The following is a 19,119-nucleotide window of genomic DNA, read 5'->3' as shown; positions in this document are numbered from 1 at the left end:
TATTTTTTTTTATTGAAAAAACAGACACAGACCCAGAGAGAGTTGCAAAGGCAGTGACTTCACAGTTGCATTTCTTATGACATTTATTCAAAAAGAAGTTTAATCTGTGTGGAAATAAATAGCTGAGCAACATGTTCTACTACATGCACGTTTAGATATCCATTGGTTCTTGAGCTTGAGTTTCAGGGGTTGTTTGATAATCCAACAAGCATTTCATTTAAAGTTTATTGACATCTTTACACACTGCCCTTCAGTAAGCTGATAATATGATTATTAACAAATAATAATAAGACATACTCTATTGCTAAAATTAAATGTACATATTTAAACAGAATTACAGTCATGCATCTGAGGAATAAAAATAAGGACTCTGGTTCCTGCCACCTCTCTTTTTTTCATAACTCATACCAGAAAATAGAATTACAGTAGTTATTTAATGCATTCATGATGTGCTATACGTTCAGCTCCAAACATATAACTTCTATAACAGACAGTCCTCCCCAGTGGGAAGTCAAATTATAAGGAATGTAACACTGCGGGGTAATATTGTATAGACAGTGGGTTGTGACATTAACGTGAAGTCTCATACAGTACAACCACACATTTCACCAGGGTTCATTGTTTATGAATGACGACAAAGCTCTTGCTTTAAGTTCTCCCATAATTCTTATTGTCTCCATGTCGGCCATCATTGCAGTTCAAAGTTTGACATCCGCAAACAACATACTTGTGTTTCCTTTCAGGACCTGATACAGAGGATTGAGGCTGGTTTGATTAGATTAGATAGGTGCCACAGTAAATATCATAACCAGATAACAATCTATTCTTATTTTTCTTATTTCCTCACCATTACAATATGCTAACATCTGTCCTCTATCACATGCAGGTATTTGTCAGCATCACATACTAATGTCACTTTAAAAACATACTCACATACTTGGTTTTACATTCAAATTCTTCTGACATTTTACTTCACTTTCACAGCTGTCTTTCTCTTTCCATGATTAGCTTGGAATATATTCACAACATGGCAGTGCCAGCCTGGGCAAAGAAACTTACTTACTTAAATATGTGTAATAGCTTGATAAAAAATTAACATAAGTTTCACATAGCAAGAAGTTTACACTGACTTAAATATTGATGAAATAAAAAAGTGTGTCTAAAATACAGCTCAAGTCATGTTCAAATAACTTTGAATTGAAAAAAAGAGAGTAGCGGGTATTCTGCTGTGCATCCCACAATTGTTTGCTCACTTAATCCATATGTTAAATTGTTTTGGTTATTTACAACAATGATTTGTTCCTGTTACTGTAGTTCTGCAGAGATTATAGCTCATTTCGTGGTTTGGCAGGTTTCTGCATTTGTAGTCCTTTTCCCACCTGTGATGAGGTCCAGCTCTGATGAATTTGATCAGGTGCAGCAGGAGAAGTTTGGTTTCTTCCTGGGAGCATCTAAATTGGGCAGCGACTGATAGTGACTTTTCTCATCAAAAGCAACCTGCTTTGTTACCTGCCTATGGGGGTGGAAAGAAAAGAGGAACAGGTTGAACAAGAAATGTGTTATTATACACTACCGGTTAAAAGTTTGAGGTCAATTAGAAATTTCCATTCCACTCCATTACAGACAGAATACCAGCTGAGATCAGTGGCATTGTTTTTTTAATCAGGGTAGCAGTTTTCAGATTACATTATGTGCTTACATAATTGCAAAAGGGTTCTCTACTGTTGTAGAAAGAAGTGGCTGATCTTTAATGCAATATCTACATTGACCATTATCAGCAACCATTCATCCAATGCTCCAAAGGCACATTCTGTTTACTAATCTGATATCATTTTAAAAGGCTAACTGAAAAAAACATTGGAGAACCCTTTTGTATAATTTAATCTGAAAACTGTTGCCCTGGTTAAAAAAAACAATGCAACTGATCTCAGCTGGTATTCTGTCTATAATGGAGTGGAATGGAAATTTCTAAGTGACCCCAAACTTTTGACCGGTATTGTATGTTTTTTTAAAGGTAGCTGCCAATCACTCATGCCAATGTCATTACAGCTAGTAGCAGAAGCACAATTTTGTAAAGATTAAAACTTCCACTGCTGTTTTCGTTTTGTGCATTCAGCCAACTGAAACAATTTTTAACAGTCTTATTTCACCTGGCCAGGTGCAGCACAGCCTCCAGGATGTTGGAGCCATCTTTGGCACTAGTTTCACAGAATAGAGTGTTGTATGTCTGTTGGGTGAAGACAAGAAATTAAGTTAAGGGTTATGACTTGGATTTATATTTGGATTAAACAAGGATAAGAGTTAGGTGTAGATTTGCAGCACATGTAGCAAATGTTTAGAGTTATGTGATCATTAAAATGTCCTCACAAGTATAGTAAGATGACTGTGTTTATTTGTCATTACCATGGCCAGTTTCTCTCCATAGCTGGTAGGAACACAGCTAGCTACATCTTGTCTAAGATCACACTTATTACCGACGAGCATGATGGGAATATCCTCCTGGGACACATCCTGCTATGCAAAAAAAAGAAGAAGGTAAAAACAGAAACAAATTAAATGGAAGACTTAATATTGCAGCGTACCTCCATATTGGAAACTGCTCTAATGTTGCACATACTTTGCAACATGGTGATTACAGAATTTATGTGCTGAAAAAAATAAAAAATGAACTATTAAAGACTGAAAGTATTGGTTTGACATTAAGTACCACAGTGTGTACATAGTGCATTATATCACACAGCACACAACATACACATACAGCATGCATAAATCAAAAGTCACAGAAATGTCAACATGCCCACAGTATAACAACAGAACACAATCTAAACAATCTACATCCGACACTTACATATCTGCTGCATGTAAAAAGAGAGAAACAAGCAAGATCACTTAGTTTGATATTCAAATGAACATGTGCAGCACATTTACTTAAAACACCGTATAATAAAACAAATGCTCCCAATACAAATTGCAATTCCAGAAGAGTGGATATATTTCACCTTCATTCTATTCTGCTGAAGTCTGGAACTTTTTTGCTAAATACAAACAGTGGCAGTCAGCAGTTCTTTAGCAGAGGAGAGTAGTGCATTACCTCGATCATGTCCACCCACTCTCGAACATTAAGAAAGCTCTTCTCACAGGTGACATCGTACAGCAGCAACACACCGTCTGCCCGGCGAAAATACGACTTTGCAATGCTGCGGAACCTGAGATGACGGGAGAAAATGGTTCAAGATACACACAAACATACATGGACCTAATTTTACTTACTGGTTGTGATAGGAAGAATACAGCATGTTTGCTTATGCACTGTGTGTGTGTGTGTGTGTGTGTGTGTGACTTTTTTGGAGCTGCACACATGTAATAACAAGCTCTTAAAAACACATCTATAAATCAAAAGTTCAAAACAACAAAACATCCGATAAAACAATACAATTCTATTCACACCAACACACACCTCTCTTGTCCTGCAGTGTCCCATAGTTGTAGTGAAACGGGCTCTCCATCTACGATTAGTGTTTTCATCTGGAAATCCACTCCTGAACACACAACGGAGACACAACAACAACATGTCACACTACTAAGCTGGTAAACAAAGGAAAAAGAAACATTTTTCTAAATAGTCGCGACCTTTGTCGGTCACAGTGCCTGATCAGATTAACTGATTATTTACTGTAGCTTTACTGTAGCTTTGACTTCACCATGTGCAGAAATGAATCATTAATCAGTCAACTGAAAATTCTTGGGGAATAGTTTTTGCCTTAATTTGTCAGGTCAAGGAGGAGAGACAATGAAGCTTGTTATTTTAACACAAGATTGACAGACAGTTGGCTTTAGTTTCTCCAACCGACCCAGTGTTGTGCTGGAGTTTAATTTGAATTCGTTCTTGCAGAGGCGAAGCAGGAAGCTGGACTTTCCCACAGCAGCATCTCCAGCCAACACGATCCTGTAGGCCTTCTCGGATGTCATGTAGCCCAGGTCAGTGCTGTTCTGGTCCTCCTTCTGGAGAGGAGGCAGAGTGGCAGAGTGAGCCACTCATGCAACACATAAGATGACTGTATTTACATTCTGCATATATACTTCATGTTAAATATATTTTGTCCTGTATTTTGCAATAGCTGCTTTATATCTAATCATCAGCTCTGTTTAGTTATGGAGACAAGGGATTTATGTCTAATTGCAGGTCAGAAAATTTCAAAAAATACATAAAACAAACTCCAAAGCCCCAATAGCAGCAGCTAGAGATTGTAATGTACAGAGTATAAAAGTGTTTTAATAAGCAAAGAACATACTCATTAGTTTGCTAAAATTGGTGCCAAAAATGTGGTGGAGCTAAAACTGTAAAGTTATCCTGAAAAATGTACCAAAATGTTTTTCCAGCTCGCTGTTGATTGGGATTAATCGTAATTCTCTTGAATACCTGCAGCAAATTTTATGACGATCTGGCCATTTTCAAAATACCTGTTGTAAATTTTGACATGATGGTAGCTCTGGACAAAATGTATGTAAGTTACCAAAATCATCATAAGAATAATCTTCTAATGACCATGAAATACCGAATTTGATAGGAATCTGACCGAGATGTTGAGATATTTTGCTCTGAAGCAACATAAATAATAATCCTCCACCTGTTCCTCTATATCCCTTTATCCCTCTCTCATTCTTATCTTCCGTCTCTCTCATACCTGCACACTGATGGCACTGAGGGCTTTCCGAATAGTTGGGGCTGGGGGTTTGGTCACACTAATGGGTTCAGATGGCTTCCAGTCCAAAACTGAGCTGCTGTCCGACCCAAATGCTGATTCACTGTCCTGAGTCTCTGCTGGCTGTGAAGTAGACACACAGAAGCAGACATTGTAACATTAATACAAACATCTGACACAGAATTCACATGTTATCACTATGACTTCTTTACAACATCACAACCTGAGACTTTTTAAAAGAAAATATTGCATTGCTGCAGTATCGATGGACATGCACACTTGTGTCTTTTATCGTCTCACTTCAGTGTCAGAGTTTTTCTCCATCAAACTATCATTGTTGTCATCCTCCACTTTCTTCTCCTTCTCCTTCTCTTCCTCTTCTTCTTCTTGACCTTTGACCTCCTGCTCTGAGTCGTAGCCTCTGTGTGAACCTCTAAGTGTTGACAGGCCGCTGTCCACGTAGATCTCAGGCAGACTGTCCTCCTCGCACTCGCTGCTGTGTCTGCGCCTCAGGCCTGGGTCACACATGGCCAAGGCCAGTGTGTCACAATTGGGCCGGCGGCTGTACAGAGGGAAATCATCCATATGTTGGCCAAACCTGGGGAAGAGGTCAGGAAATGACCTAAACATGACATAAAACACAAGGTTCAAGACAGTTTTGTTTTCATTTGCCTGATTTTTTAAATATCTGTCTCTGAGAGTTCTTCTTTGGTCCCAAAACAATGGTGAAAAACACCATTGGCCCAGAGCCATCAACATTTGTCCTACTCTTCAGTGGTCCACCACCTTTCACCTCCATGGATTTGAGGTGGATGTGTTAACGTTAAAATGGCCTCTGTGTAATTATTTAAGTCGGTAAAGGATCTGTATCAATCACACAGTGTGTGTAGTCTGTGTGCAGTGTGCATAATCACAGTACAGTTTACTGTGCATGTGTACATGCATATGCTGTCTGTACTAAAGATCCCTATTTTTATGTACCTCACTTCCTTTTCTCCCCTGTCTTCATCACTGGCTTTTGTTTCTGCTCTGATTACCTGATTGAGTTCACCTGGTCACTCCTTATTTAAGACTGCACTCACTCTCAGTCAGTCTCTTCAACACCTTCACATGGGGCGGCAGCAGCTGGTAAGATGAAGTTTACTTTGCACTTTAGTTCTTGATAACCTGTTTGATATTTGCATGACAGCTTTATTTAGTTACTTTATGATTATCATGTGAGGATATTAACTTTGTTAAGTTGTAATTTCTATTTTGTTTCTTCCCAGATTCTCCAACCCATGTGTCTGTTCTGTTATGTTATCCAGTATCATTTGCCTCACCCTTTGTTAAATAAATCTTCATTGAATGGACTGAACTTCTCTCTGGCTTATTCATGCATTCTGACCGATGCCCCATGACGATGGCAATCAACCTCTAAACCTGAACCCTCCTAAACATTTGTCTTTTTATAATAATGCTTTTGTCTTTTTCAACATTTGAAGGGAAAGTGATCATCAGTGCATCTGTACTCATACCTGTTGGCGATGGCATAACGTAATTATGTGTTTTTTTTTTTTGTTTTTTTTTTGACCGGGATAATTGTTTCACTTAAACATAAAAGACCATGTTGGTTTCAAAATGTATATGCAATTCATATCTTCCTTCTTTATCACATTAAGAAAAAACCTTTGTCCCTAAACAACATAGAATCACATGGTTCAACTTCTCAGCTCATGAGCTTGGACAGCACCTTTAATTAAATCTCTCAGCACATTCCAAATGTACTTTCATACTGTGTAAATGAACAGCAATATGTTCTAGAAGAAATAAGCCTTCAATTTCAAGCAAAAACATTTTGATTTGAGGTCTGTGTTCTTATGCAAAATCCCTTTCATTTGCTGGAGATGCAAATGATTTAAACCTGGTCTGATATACATTTCCTGCAGCTGCTAACCAGTTATTTATCCTAAATCTACTGTTAAACCTTAAACTGTACTCGATGCAACTGAAAATAATCTGCTTTACACTTGTAAGTTTGAATTGGTTCTAAAAGGAAGAATTAAAATGCTTTAGGAAAAAGAAGACCATATAATATATGGCATATACTGAAAGGGTAGCATTCACACACTGGTGCAGATGGTATGGTGATATCTGAACAGATATCTCAACCATCTGCATTGTTTGCAGGTCTTACCTGTCCAATAGTGGATAAGGTGATGTGTAACAGATGCTTCTACTTCTGCTTCTGTTTATTTCTCCTGGTGATCCACCGTTACTAGACTGTAACACAAAACAATTAAAAATAAACTCTGAATGTTACTGCTAAACAGCTGGCACATGAACAGGTTTAAGCATCAGAATAACTAATTGTTCTCTTTTGTACTGTGAAAAATGCTTCTCCAAATATACAGTAGAGAGAGCTGCAGTAAACCTGATTAATCAAATACAACGCTGAGGCCTATTAGACTGCAATTCAACTGTGATGTCCTACAAAAAAACTAAAAAAAGATTGAAACTCAGCTCAAATCAACATAAGCCTAAATAAATCCAGTCAAATGAGCCACAACTGGACTGAATATTTCTATAAAATAGCATCAGAATACCACATTTATATGTCCACCCACCCAACAAACCCAATGGATGAAATAACTTAAAACTGCTTCTTGCAACTTGGAAACTGAAAAATAAATTTGGATTATTTTTAGTTTAACTGTGCAGCTTTACCCTTGAGGTCCTCTCCAAGGCAGATCTCAGTCCATCGTTGCTGTCATGCAGCTTCCTGTTGGCTGTGCTATCCGCACAGAAAGAAAAGTAGTCATAATTCTTTATTTTCCCAATATATTTCTTGAATCTAAGTACAATAAGAACTCATTAGTTGGCGTGTACGATACTGTCTGACTTACTGCAGAATCTCGATCTGACTCTCCAGGACGTCTCGCTCATCAGAAAAGTGTTTTATTAACTCCTCGTCTCTGCAACAAAAACACCAACAATTGTTTGTTATTATGAATATTAACTACCAAAGTTATGAAAACCTGAATTAGTGCCAGTGGAAGTCTCTTTTTAGTGGACATCCTGCACATGACCTCCACAAATTCCCTGACTTTGAGATGAAATAAGATGAGAGATATAGCATGCCTCTGTATCCCAGTTAATGTCAGTAAAACCAGCACATTTCTTTCACAGCAGATCAACTGATTTACTCAAATATATTACACTTGATGTATGATTATTACATTGTAATGTAATGAAGACCATAACTGAGACGCTCTGAGCCGAGGAGGCGGAGTATTATCCTGCCGCTGGCCCTGTTGCTTCTGTTGCTAAGTAACGCTTATGAAGAAGTTATTGTGTGTGAAGTCACTCCAGGATATCCTGTTTCAGCTGTGACAAAATGAAAACACCCCCGGGAAGCAATGGACTGTGTGTCAGTCAGAGGGGGGCGTGGTCTCTGTCTCTGTCTTTCTCTGTCCCTCTGCAGCAAAACACCTCCACAGTGGGGTCATTTGATAAGCAGATTGAGGACAGATGGATTATATTGATTGATATTTTTTAGAAATAGGTTTAAAATGTATGTAAGTTGGAGCATTTGGAGCCAATGGAGTAACAATGTACAAATGTTTATTATTCTCAAGTTCACATAAATCTGCAAGTTAGGTGAGAAAAGGATGGAGAAAACATGTTATGCAACTCGGTAATTCGAGAAGCTCCGTGGTGAGGTGCAGAGAGTAACACGTGCTTTTCAGGTGTTGCGCTAATCACTTAGCCCAAGTAGCAGAAGTAGCAGTGCTTTGCCTTCTGAGAATATAGTTCCCAGTATGTATACGGTTAGAAGATGGCTGTGTCTCATGTGACCTTGTTATTTGTACACGCTGTGACTCTACAAATCACAACATGTAAATAGGAAAATGTTGGCGTTATTTTGTCACTTATTGGGAGCAGTAGGCTAGTTGGAGCCGGTTACCTCCAGGATGTGGGCTAAGCTAGGCTAGCGGTGGGGGCGTCAGACAGAGTTACGACACGCACGGAGATGAGAAGGATATGTATGGACTTATCTAACTCTGGGGGATACGGTGAATAAGCTAAAGTCCCAATAAGTCGGCGTGTTCCTTTAAAACTCAACTCTTCGTGAATCAAGATAAATCCAGTCATATTACCCTAAACTGATCTGAATAATTATACAACAAAGTTAAAGAATTTCAACACACAGCATATATAAGGACACAAAACCAGACCAAACTAATAAATTCACCGTTCCAAGCTGATGCTTTGATCGGTTAGCTCCGTCTTTAGTGAGTCCATCTCACTGCGCAGACAGGCGACTTCGGTCTGAGACTTCATCAGCTCCTGTTTTAACCGCTGGTTCTCCTGCAGATAGGAGCAATATGAGTGTGTTATGAACTACAGAAAAGTAAGAAAAATGCGTCTCCTACAAGATATAGTGAAACAAAACATTATGTTATAAATAATTATGTTTGCTCTCACCAGTATTAGCTCATTGATCTTCTTCTTCAGAGCCGAGCTCTCGTCTTTCACAGTGATGTTCTTGTAGTTCTCTTCTATCTGATGGACGAGTTCACATAGTAAGGATTCATGGTATCTGACTAAAGGGTAGACCTAAATCAGCTCTCATGCTGTAGTTTTGGAAACTGCAAATACTGCACATATAAATACACACTATCATGTTAACTTTAGATTTTCAATCAGTAGAGTCCAGCTGACATTTGTGTTTTCATGAGGTCAAAATTTCTACTGTTTATCAGAACCATGTTTTTCCCAAACAGTACAGTACAGTTCACTTTTAGGAGCCGTTTGTGTTTGTATCTCAATAGGTCAAATCCTTCTCTCCGGCAGAGCCCTCATTTCATCCGGAGAGTACAACAGTGCGTTGTTTCTTTTCTTTTGTTTTATTTTTTCTTTAAGTGTTATATAATAATGAGTTTTATTTGACGTTAGTGACGTTTTGCATACTTATCTCCAACCTAATATTTTATATTCATGCACTCATACAACAAAGTTAAAATTTAATTAGTGTTAGAAAATATATAGTATAACACTATTACCATGCACATATTGTCTACATGTTGTCTACATGCACAACACTGAGCAGAATATACAGCAAGAGGGTTGTGAATATAACTGCTGGAGTTTGTATTGACCTACAATGTTGATGGTGTATTGTAGTGAAAATGAAGTGCAGCCAAACTGGTGAAAAGATTTACCATCTGCATCCTCTGGATTTTACACTGCAGCTCACACATTTCAGTTTCATAACTTCTCCGTAATTCACTCAGTGCGGCCTCTGTTTGCTGCTTCTCCTACACAAAGACACAAAACACAAAAAAAAAAATTAAAAATATTTCTTTCACTAAGACAAGAATTTAGAAAAGTATATGTGTGTGTGTGTGTGTGTGTGTGTTTGTTTGCTCTCTCTCTACATTTATGTATCTGTGACTATTTTAAGGCAGGTTTTAAACCAATGACGGAGCCTAGCTGGGGAATTGATATCAGCAACTGTCTATCTACAGTTTCCAAAAATAAAGACCTCTCTTATAGGTGTCAGAACATGACTGTGTGCACAAAACAAACAGCAGCTTCTGAGTTAGCTGAGTCAGTGAAGTACACTTACATAAGTTTATACACCGTGATAAGACAGAGTTTATGTTCCCGCTCAAGCTTTAAAGAAACATCAGGACCAAAGATAAGATTAAAGATTAAATGAATACAAGTTGAATAAATCAGAGGGGCTGATGCAGAGGCTCATGCGTGACCCAGCAGGTGATCTGTACTATTCTATCACAGAGTCAGTCGTTTTCACTTTTCATTTTATGTCATGGCAAGCTAAATATTGTTATCAAATCTTATCATTTCACACACCACACTGTTTAAAGTGTTTCACCAGATTCCAGGAAATATCTCCAGCTTTCATAAAACTCACAATCCAGTAGTTTATTATTGATAGAAAAAGATTGAAAACAAAGGCTAACAAGGTAATACAATAACTATAATTCAAGAATTCAAAAGCTCCTGTTGCAGTAATTTACTATATGCCTGCCTTGCTCGATGGTGTTTTTTTCCCCCAACTGCTCCTTCCAGGCAGCGCGGTGACCGCTGCCTTCATGGCACCTAATCCTAACCTTAACCTTAACCCTAACCCTAACCATAACCAGTGCCTCCCAACAGTGCCTTCCAGGCAGCGCTGCCTGGAAGGCACCATTGGGGGCAAAAAACACATTTAAACGCCTGCCTCATTGTTGACAACTGTCAGAAGCAGAGAATGACAGAAACTGCCACAAATCTATCCCTAAATTTGACTTTCTCATTGTGGTCACTGGCCATACATGAACTCAAAGATTATCTGGAGCTTCAGTGGTGGCATGTCAGCTGACTTGAATCACCAAGTATGCACCTTGATTCTTTATAGATTATCATTTTCATCCACACATAACCTTATCATCACAAATATATACAGCCTTGTCATTTTAAACACTGGAGGCCAAAATATGCTCTAGCACCTCTATCTATCTACTGCATCTACTGTTTCCTTTCTAGGATCCACAGAGTTGTGAAATCCATCTGATCAGCAGGCGTGTCTGAGTTTGGACAAGTAATCTGATATTCAGCCATGTACGTTTGTTTGACATAAGGGAAGAGCTGAACAAATGCACCCTGCTTTTCGCTTGTACTTACACAAACTCCAGAGAAACAATACAAGCTAGGAATATTAAAACAAGATACAACTTGTGTTTAAGGCAGTCTTATGTCTGAGTTTGTCCCACCTGCTCTCGTGTTTTTTCTCTCAGCAGCATGAATGCGTTGGTCAATCTCATCATCCATTTCACTGAGCTGCATTGATGCTTGGTCCTGCACTCTGCAAAACAATAACAGGATAATTTCACCATCCATTACCTACTTTATACTGACTTAACCTACTAATAAAAATATAGCTTGCTCAAATCAATACATCATCTACTGGTAGCTCTACAGATTACTGAAAGCTGTAGCCCCAACAAGATCCTCACATTTGATTTTATAAATATCAGATCACTGTCTGCCAAAGCCTTACTAAATAAGGATTTGATTCTTTAGCATAGTCTGGATATAATTGGTTTATGTGAAACATGGCTTAAACCAAATGTTTTCTTACAATTACATGTTGCTCTGGGTAGGCAAGGTGGGAGTGTGGCCTTAATCTATAAATCTACTTTCAATGTAACCTAGATGTCACATAATTTCCTGCAACTAAATTCTACAGTGTTATCAGTACTGTTATTCCCTTTCAGTATACATAAGATGTTATAATGTTTAAACACATTCACACATTCTCATGTTTTGCAGTCCTACTGTCAATGAGAGGAACTTCTCTTGTCTACCCATGTGTACTCCATCAAATGTTATTACAATTACTTTAATAGCAGCCTGTCTTTTACCAAACAGTTTTAAACAAAAGAAGAAGGAAAGCCATAATTGTTGTAGAAAATATTAATTAAACAATCAATCTGTTTTACATCAGTGTCTTCATTTCACTTAATTTGAATTGATTTGGATGCAAGTGAGTGTTTGTATACGTGTCTGTTTGTTTCCCACCGTTTGATAGTGAGGGCCAGGTTCTCCATTTCTGAGTTCTGCTGTTTGATCTTTTTGGTGAAGTTTGTGATGACTTTCTCAAACAGATTTATCAGTCTGGGCTCAGTCAGACTGATGTTCTGGTACAACGTAGCTGCTTCTTCATTCCTAAAAAGACAATCAGAATTTGAAATCAACTTTGTTCTGTAGTACCGGCATGTGACACAGTACTGTTTTCCCCTAACACAGGTGTCTTCAACATTTTTCAAGCCAAGGACCCATTAACTGAGAGAGAGATGGATCAGGGACCCGCTACTACATATATTGTGTAAAATTGAGTTGCATATTAAACTGTGCCTACAATAAAATGTGGGCAGCCCAAAGCCTGTGTAGAATACTAAGCTATTACAATTATATATGTTGGCATGATTTTATTAATCATGTTTTAATGTTAAACATACATGTGGCACAGTGAATCCTTAGGAATAGTCTCGCTTTGCCAGACCTTCCTCCACAGCGCTGCGGAGGAAGGTCTGGCCAGCATTCCTGGATGGGAGAAAAACGTGCTCTGGTTTATTGGCATTTCTTTAAACCAAACACAATCGTCATGGGTGGCGCTAAGCTCTGGACGGAGCAACTGTGCCTCTGCCAAATAGCCTTGGGAAGGAACTTGTTTTGGTGGAACGTGTACGTTTAAAGTTCATTTAGTCATACAACAGAAAACTCAGGTTGGACAGATAGTCTAACTAGCTGTCTGGATTTACCCATAGACAGTATATAAGAATGGACCAACAGATCCCGTTGCTCTGGACGGAGACCAGTGAAGGCTGTTAGAAGCACTTTTCCGGTGAGCGCTGAGCGTTACTGCGCAGCCTCCAACTGAGAGAGACAACGTAAATGTGACGTGAGCAACGTGTCTGAAAGTTGTAAGTCTTCTGGTAGCTGTGCCAAGAGAAATCTCAATCATTCCCAATCTCGCAGAGACGGAGAGCGTAGGTATATGTAAGGAGATAACATGGGCACAGGCTAATTATTGCTAACTAAAATGCTAGTTAACATTAGTAATTAAACCTATACAGCTCTTGTAAGTCAAAACTGCCTGCAAGCATCTCCTGTACTATACGGTAATTACTCTACTACGTGACACAATTGTTAGCCTATTTTTACAAACGTCTGCTATGGAGCCATAACGTGAGGTACAAGGTAATGGAGCCTTTTATACATTGTCGTGTTTCTTTAGAAATAAACAATGGACAAATGGAGTCTTTAAACGCTTCAGATGTAAAGTTATTCGCTGTCAAAGTGACGTCAAAATGAATGGCAGTCAGTGGAATGCTAACGGGAGGTGATCTCTTTGTAGCACCAAAACGGCGCCATAGGAGGTTCGAGTTCTGAAGCGAAGCTTACCCCCTTGGATTTACCCTGCATAGATCTGAGGAGCAGTTAACAATAAACCTCATAAATCCACCGGAGTTTAAAATTCCAACACAAAGAAAGAGGAAGGTAACGGACATCCGGCCGAAAAGAGGGAAATCCGGCGGAATTTCGGAGCAATCCCAGAAGTGGAAGGTCGTGGATATAGACTACCTTAGGATCAACTGTGTCTGTGGATGGCTACCTTAGTGACTAGCTTACTTATAGGCCAGTAGCCTATCATCAATGTGTTTTTTTTCTGAAAATAGGCTGATTAATATTTGCCAATATGTTGGATTCATGTTAAGACATTTTTTTTTTTTTTTTTAAACTTTCAAAAAATTAACAACAATTTTGTAACACCCTGCAGTAACTCTAAAGATCCCCTAGGGGTCCTGGAGCCCCTGTTGAAGATCTCTGCCCTAACAAGATTGTAGGACTTTAAGAAAGGTTTAAGGGTCCTGGTTGTTCTGTTTCATTCAGAAACTGAAGTTAAAACCAGTGAACTGGGAGTAAAACATGTCTGCTTTGTCAGCTCTACAATGTTTGACAGGTGGATCAGAGAAGTCAGTTGTTTTATTGAGTCGAACAAAGTGAAACCGAATTACAAGAGCTGTATTGTATTGGACTGTGATTATTTGTAGGTGTAAAGGAAGACTTTGACATTTATGGAAATAAGCTTATTTGCTTTCTTCTAAGAGTTAGATTAGAAGATCAATACCACTCTCACATCCGTCACTTCAATATGAAGCCAAAACAGCAGCCAGTTAGCGTAGCTTATCACAAAGACTGGAAAAAGGGGGAAACAGCTAGCTTGGCTCTTTCCAGAGTTAGTAAAATCCACCTACCAGCACATCTAGAGCTCACTGATCAACACGTTATATGTCAAGAGGGAGCGAAAGAGAGAGAGAGAGAGAGAGAGAGAGAGAGTCAATCAGTCACTGCCACGCTTAGTGGTTAGTTGCTCCAGTTGCTACTCCTTTGTGAAACTGAAACCATTACATAATATCGCCAATGCCTGAGGTCTCCTCCTTAATTCCCAAAATGATTAATTATTTCTTTAAAAATGTAAAAAAAATAAAACCTTTTAAAAAATGACAACCTTAAAGTATTTGGATGTTCCTGTGTATTGTTGTGCATTTATAGTTTAGTAGATTGAGTTATTTTGATTGCCCAAAAAGATTACTAAACAATGAATGAAAAAGTTAATAGTGGTCAGATTAGCTGTTTCTACAGCGTATATGGGCCCATGGAAGACAATATGCTGTATAACTTAACTCAATAACTAACTTTAAAGTTGAGTCTACAACCATTTCATCACATTGTTCAATACACAAAAGATGCACAGCTAAAAATAGACCAAACAAATTACTTGATTGCTACCAGTATTTTTGATGCACACTTTGTTTCACTTTATTTGCCAGTGACATATAACGCATAACTACATTACAGCACGTATCAGTGATCCACAACAAAACAATACAGAAACCAGAAGGATGTGTCAATGTAAAACCTAATCACACAGTCATTATAATGATACAGTGACAAAGTGTCCTGCGTCAGTGTGTTTGTGTGTGTTTGCCTTTTGACAGGGCGGACTGGTTGTAATGCTAGAGCATATAGACACTGCTGCTTGTCTGTCAATAACTCACGGTGACACAGCGTGCTGCAACATCATAAGTGTCAAACACAAACTCATCACAACAAATACCACACAAACAGAGACAGTGAACGTTGTACATAGAAACTGTTGTGATGTTGTAATTAATGTGATCATGCAGGATAGCTGTTTAAGTTGTAGAAAACAGCTCTCCTCCCGAGAATATCTTAAGATATTATGTACACAGAAAATATTTTGTTTCTGTTATTCATCACAGGATTATAGTCCTGAAGTCAAAGAAATGGCACAGAAATAAGTCAAGTAACCAAAAGATTGCAAATAAACTCGCTCCCTATTCTATTTTACTCCCTATGCAACCTTGTCTTGTTTTTCTGTTTGTTATTTTTATTTCCTTCACGTAACTCCACTGAATTCAACAACAACATGATAAATTGTTCCTGGGAGGAGCCTATTATTATAAAGCCAGGATACAGAATAAATGGATATTTAGCACTTATTTACGTTAGCACAATCAAAAGCCCAAAGCATAGGGAAACCATAATTCAGACTTCTGAAACAGCTGCACAATGAGGTGCTTTTGACTTTAAGACATTGTTTCCACACAAATATGGTGTTTACAAGTGAATTTCTAAAAAATAAATATTTCTGGAGCATTTAAAAACTAAATCAAATGAGGGAAGCAGAGGAGCTGTCTTTTGGTGCAACATTGGTCACTGTCTCAATCAGTTGAGAGATTAAATTATGTAAACCAAAACACACAACTCATTACATCAGCATCAGTCAGCAATTGATTTTTTGCTCTCAATGTCTCTATCTCGTAATCACATACAATATTATTTCATAACCTGAAGAACAGACACTTGTCTGAAGTCAGTGAGCTGTTTATTTTTATATCTCAGCTGACAGATGTAACAGTGACAGCAAGTGTTTGAAGATAAGTGACTGTATTTAGCAGACAACACCACTGTGACAATCAATGTTCTGATGTCACAGCAGAGTCCCATGCCAGGCCTACACACACACACACACACACACACACACACACACACACACACACACACACACATGGAGACACACTTATACAGAGACAGGACTTGGTACCAGTTGAAATTATTCCATAATATTGCCAAATCAATACCTGAGTACTGGTGCTGCTGCAACCTGATCTCACAGAATTCCGTGAAATGAACATGGCCCCTTAACTAAAAATCTGTGGCAGTTTCACGGAAATGCAAAAATCCCATGATGGACCCACGGAAGAATTCTGTGAAATGAACACGGCCCCTTAAGTTAAGGAAAAGGTTGTGGGTGGGCTTACGTTTCCATGACACACGTGACAACAACGGGACGGTTGGGTTCAGGAAAAGAATAAACGGTTGGGTTTAGGAAAACAATAACGGGACGTGGGACAACAACAGGACGGTTGGGATTAGTAAAAGAAGAAAGCGATGGCTGGGTTTAGGAAAGGTGACACGCGGGACACGATCCCCGGTCTCTTGGGTGAAAGTCCTGTGTTTGACCCATCCACCACCCCAACCAACCTCTCTCTGCTGATTTTCGGGCTTTCATACTACTCGCTAACGTAGCCGCTCTTAATGCTACATCATCTTCTCATGAAATGTTAAATGTTGTGAAAACAAGCAGCTGTGCAAGAACTTTGCCACAAATTCTAGTAAACTAGAATTACCACCTTGCAGTTGTAGGCCTCCACCTTTGACCTTTTGAATATAAAATGTCATCACTTCATAATTTTATCCTATTAGACATTTGTGTGAAATGTTGTCCTAATTAGCATATTCATTTTTTGAGTTGTGGCCAAAAATGTGTTTTGTGAGTTCACTATTCTATTATTCATAAACATATTTCATCAGTTTGCCTGTTTTAATGTGTGTTTCTAAACAATTGATATTGGAAAAATATTGTCATTATATTATTATACTTAATATACTTATACTAATGATGTCAGCCTTATCACTCAGCCCTATATACATAGACTCTGTGGTGCCATAACAAATATAATGGAAATTTTAATAATCACCATATTACAGTAATTCAATTCACGTGGAATCTGTGTGGCAGATCTCCCCTATCATTGGAACAGATATGACTCAACATGATAACTTATCTATTTATCTTTGGGTTATAATGAGATGTCTTCAGGAAAACAGAGACACTCAAAACAAAAATATGTAAACACTACACACTTACTGTACATCCAGTCACTGTCACTGTTTTTCTGCATATTATTCAAACAACATGCAGTTGTATCATTAGTACTGGAGCTGTTTTTAAAAGGCTCTACTAACCTGTTTTTATGGATTTCTCTTTTAATAGGCTAATGTGTGGATTTCCTTGTGGGGTTTAGGCTATGTCTCACCATAACTTTAAATGCACACTGCGCTCACTGTTGAACACATTCATATCATCTAAAGAATTTCCATATTTTAAAGAGATCCACCCATCTGTAGCCTATCAGTAGCCTACCACCTCCCTGGCTGCCCAGCGGACAAGTGTTTCTCTCTCACCTAGGGATGAACTTGGCCTGCTCGCCCAGCCTCCTCTCGAAGTTCTCCCAAGCGGCGGACACGTCTCCTCCGTCCGAGTCCATGACCTCTCCGTAGCGGAAGCCGCTGATGAACTCCGGCAGGGTGATGGTTCCGTCGTTGTCAACGTCCAGTCGGTTAAATATTCGGTCCGCCTCGGCCACGGACACCTGCAGTTCCGCACATATGGTGAGGAACTCGTTTCTCTCGATGCGCCCGGAGTTGTCAACGTCGTAGACGTGAAAGAGGCAGCGCAGCCGGTCCTGCTCCTCTGCACTCATAGCCCTGATGGAGGACTGTGGCTGGCTGGAAAAAAAAGAAGGCGTTCTAGTGAATGAAGGTGATCTAGACGAGCAAATCCAGAAACTCTTCAGTACTGTGAACGTTTTATTCTCGGGACACCCGAAAACCGCAAAGTATTCCTCCCAACTTCCAAACTTGCTCGGTCTTATCCAAACATTTTGACAACTGTCACGCATTTACAAATAGTCCAAACCGCTCAATAAATCAAACGTGGAAGCTTCGGCCTCTGTGTTAATACAAAATAATGTCCCGGTTAGCCAGCTGGACGGACAGAAAAGCTGCTGTCTGACTTAGGTAACGCGCCAGCCATCTGTAGCCTACCTGTGTTTAGTGCGTGTGTGTGTTTGTGCAGTGCGTGCGTGCATGCGTGTGTGTGTGTGTGTGTGTGTGTGTGTGTGTATTCACTCCTCTCTCACCTCAACAATAGAGGAGGTCTGGGCTTCAGGCCAAATGAAAGCGCTTTCATTGTGGAGAAAGTCTAATAGCCTGTAATGTAGTTGAATAAACTTTAGAAATTATTGAACCAGAGATAATTTTTTTTAGCTTACTTGAGGCGCATGTAGGCCTATAAATATTGCCACACTGTAGGCTACTGCATGTAATTTGCATGTCTGAAAAAAATGTATTCAAATCAATAAAATGACTTTAGTTTTTGTTTTAATGAATGATCTACTTTCTGAAAAGGTTTTCTCCATTGCATCACATGAAGCTCAAAAGTAAGACAAACCGAGATAAACAAAGAAAAGCTAAACTTCTGGGTGCCTGCAAACATATAGCCTGTTCTGTTTAAACCGGGAATCCTGTTTGGGATTTTGCAATGAGCCTTTAATGTTTTCCCAAAAAGATACATTTTCCAACTGGAAGGCATCACTTACTTGCATTTCACTAAAATGGAAGGAGTCTCTGTCTGTCTATCTGTATGTCTGTCTGTCTGTCTGTCTGTCTGTTGAGTAAATCTGATCGACTTCGCACTTGGCGGGTGTATAAA

The 19,119-nt window shown here is 38.9% G+C and overlaps 1 protein-coding gene across 1 annotated transcript; it reads right to left on the bottom strand.

Annotated features, from left to right (window-relative positions):
- Positions 1–200: 200 nt before the first annotated feature.
- rasef (RAS and EF-hand domain containing) lies at positions 201–18,437 on the bottom strand. The gene is made up of 17 exons (XM_028578637.1): positions 17,811–18,437; positions 12,273–12,419; positions 11,468–11,556; positions 9,908–10,005; positions 9,171–9,248; positions 8,938–9,053; positions 7,589–7,657; positions 7,410–7,476; positions 6,880–6,965; positions 5,004–5,325; positions 4,686–4,826; positions 3,852–4,002; positions 3,458–3,539; positions 3,092–3,206; positions 2,404–2,511; positions 2,151–2,227; positions 201–1,513 (listed from the first exon to the last, which is right to left on the bottom strand). The coding sequence occupies exons 1-17, from the start codon at positions 18,305–18,307 to the stop codon at positions 1,411–1,413; spliced, it is 2,346 nt and encodes a 781-aa protein (XP_028434438.1). The 5' UTR covers positions 18,308–18,437; the 3' UTR covers positions 201–1,410.
- Between the last annotated feature and the right edge of the window lie 682 nt (positions 18,438–19,119).

This window comes from Perca flavescens, chromosome 5, assembly GCF_004354835.1.
Source record: "Perca flavescens isolate YP-PL-M2 chromosome 5, PFLA_1.0, whole genome shotgun sequence".
In the NCBI taxonomy this organism is placed as follows: Eukaryota; Metazoa; Chordata; class Actinopteri; order Perciformes; family Percidae; genus Perca; species Perca flavescens.
This window is presented reverse-complemented; position numbering and strand designations above follow the sequence as displayed.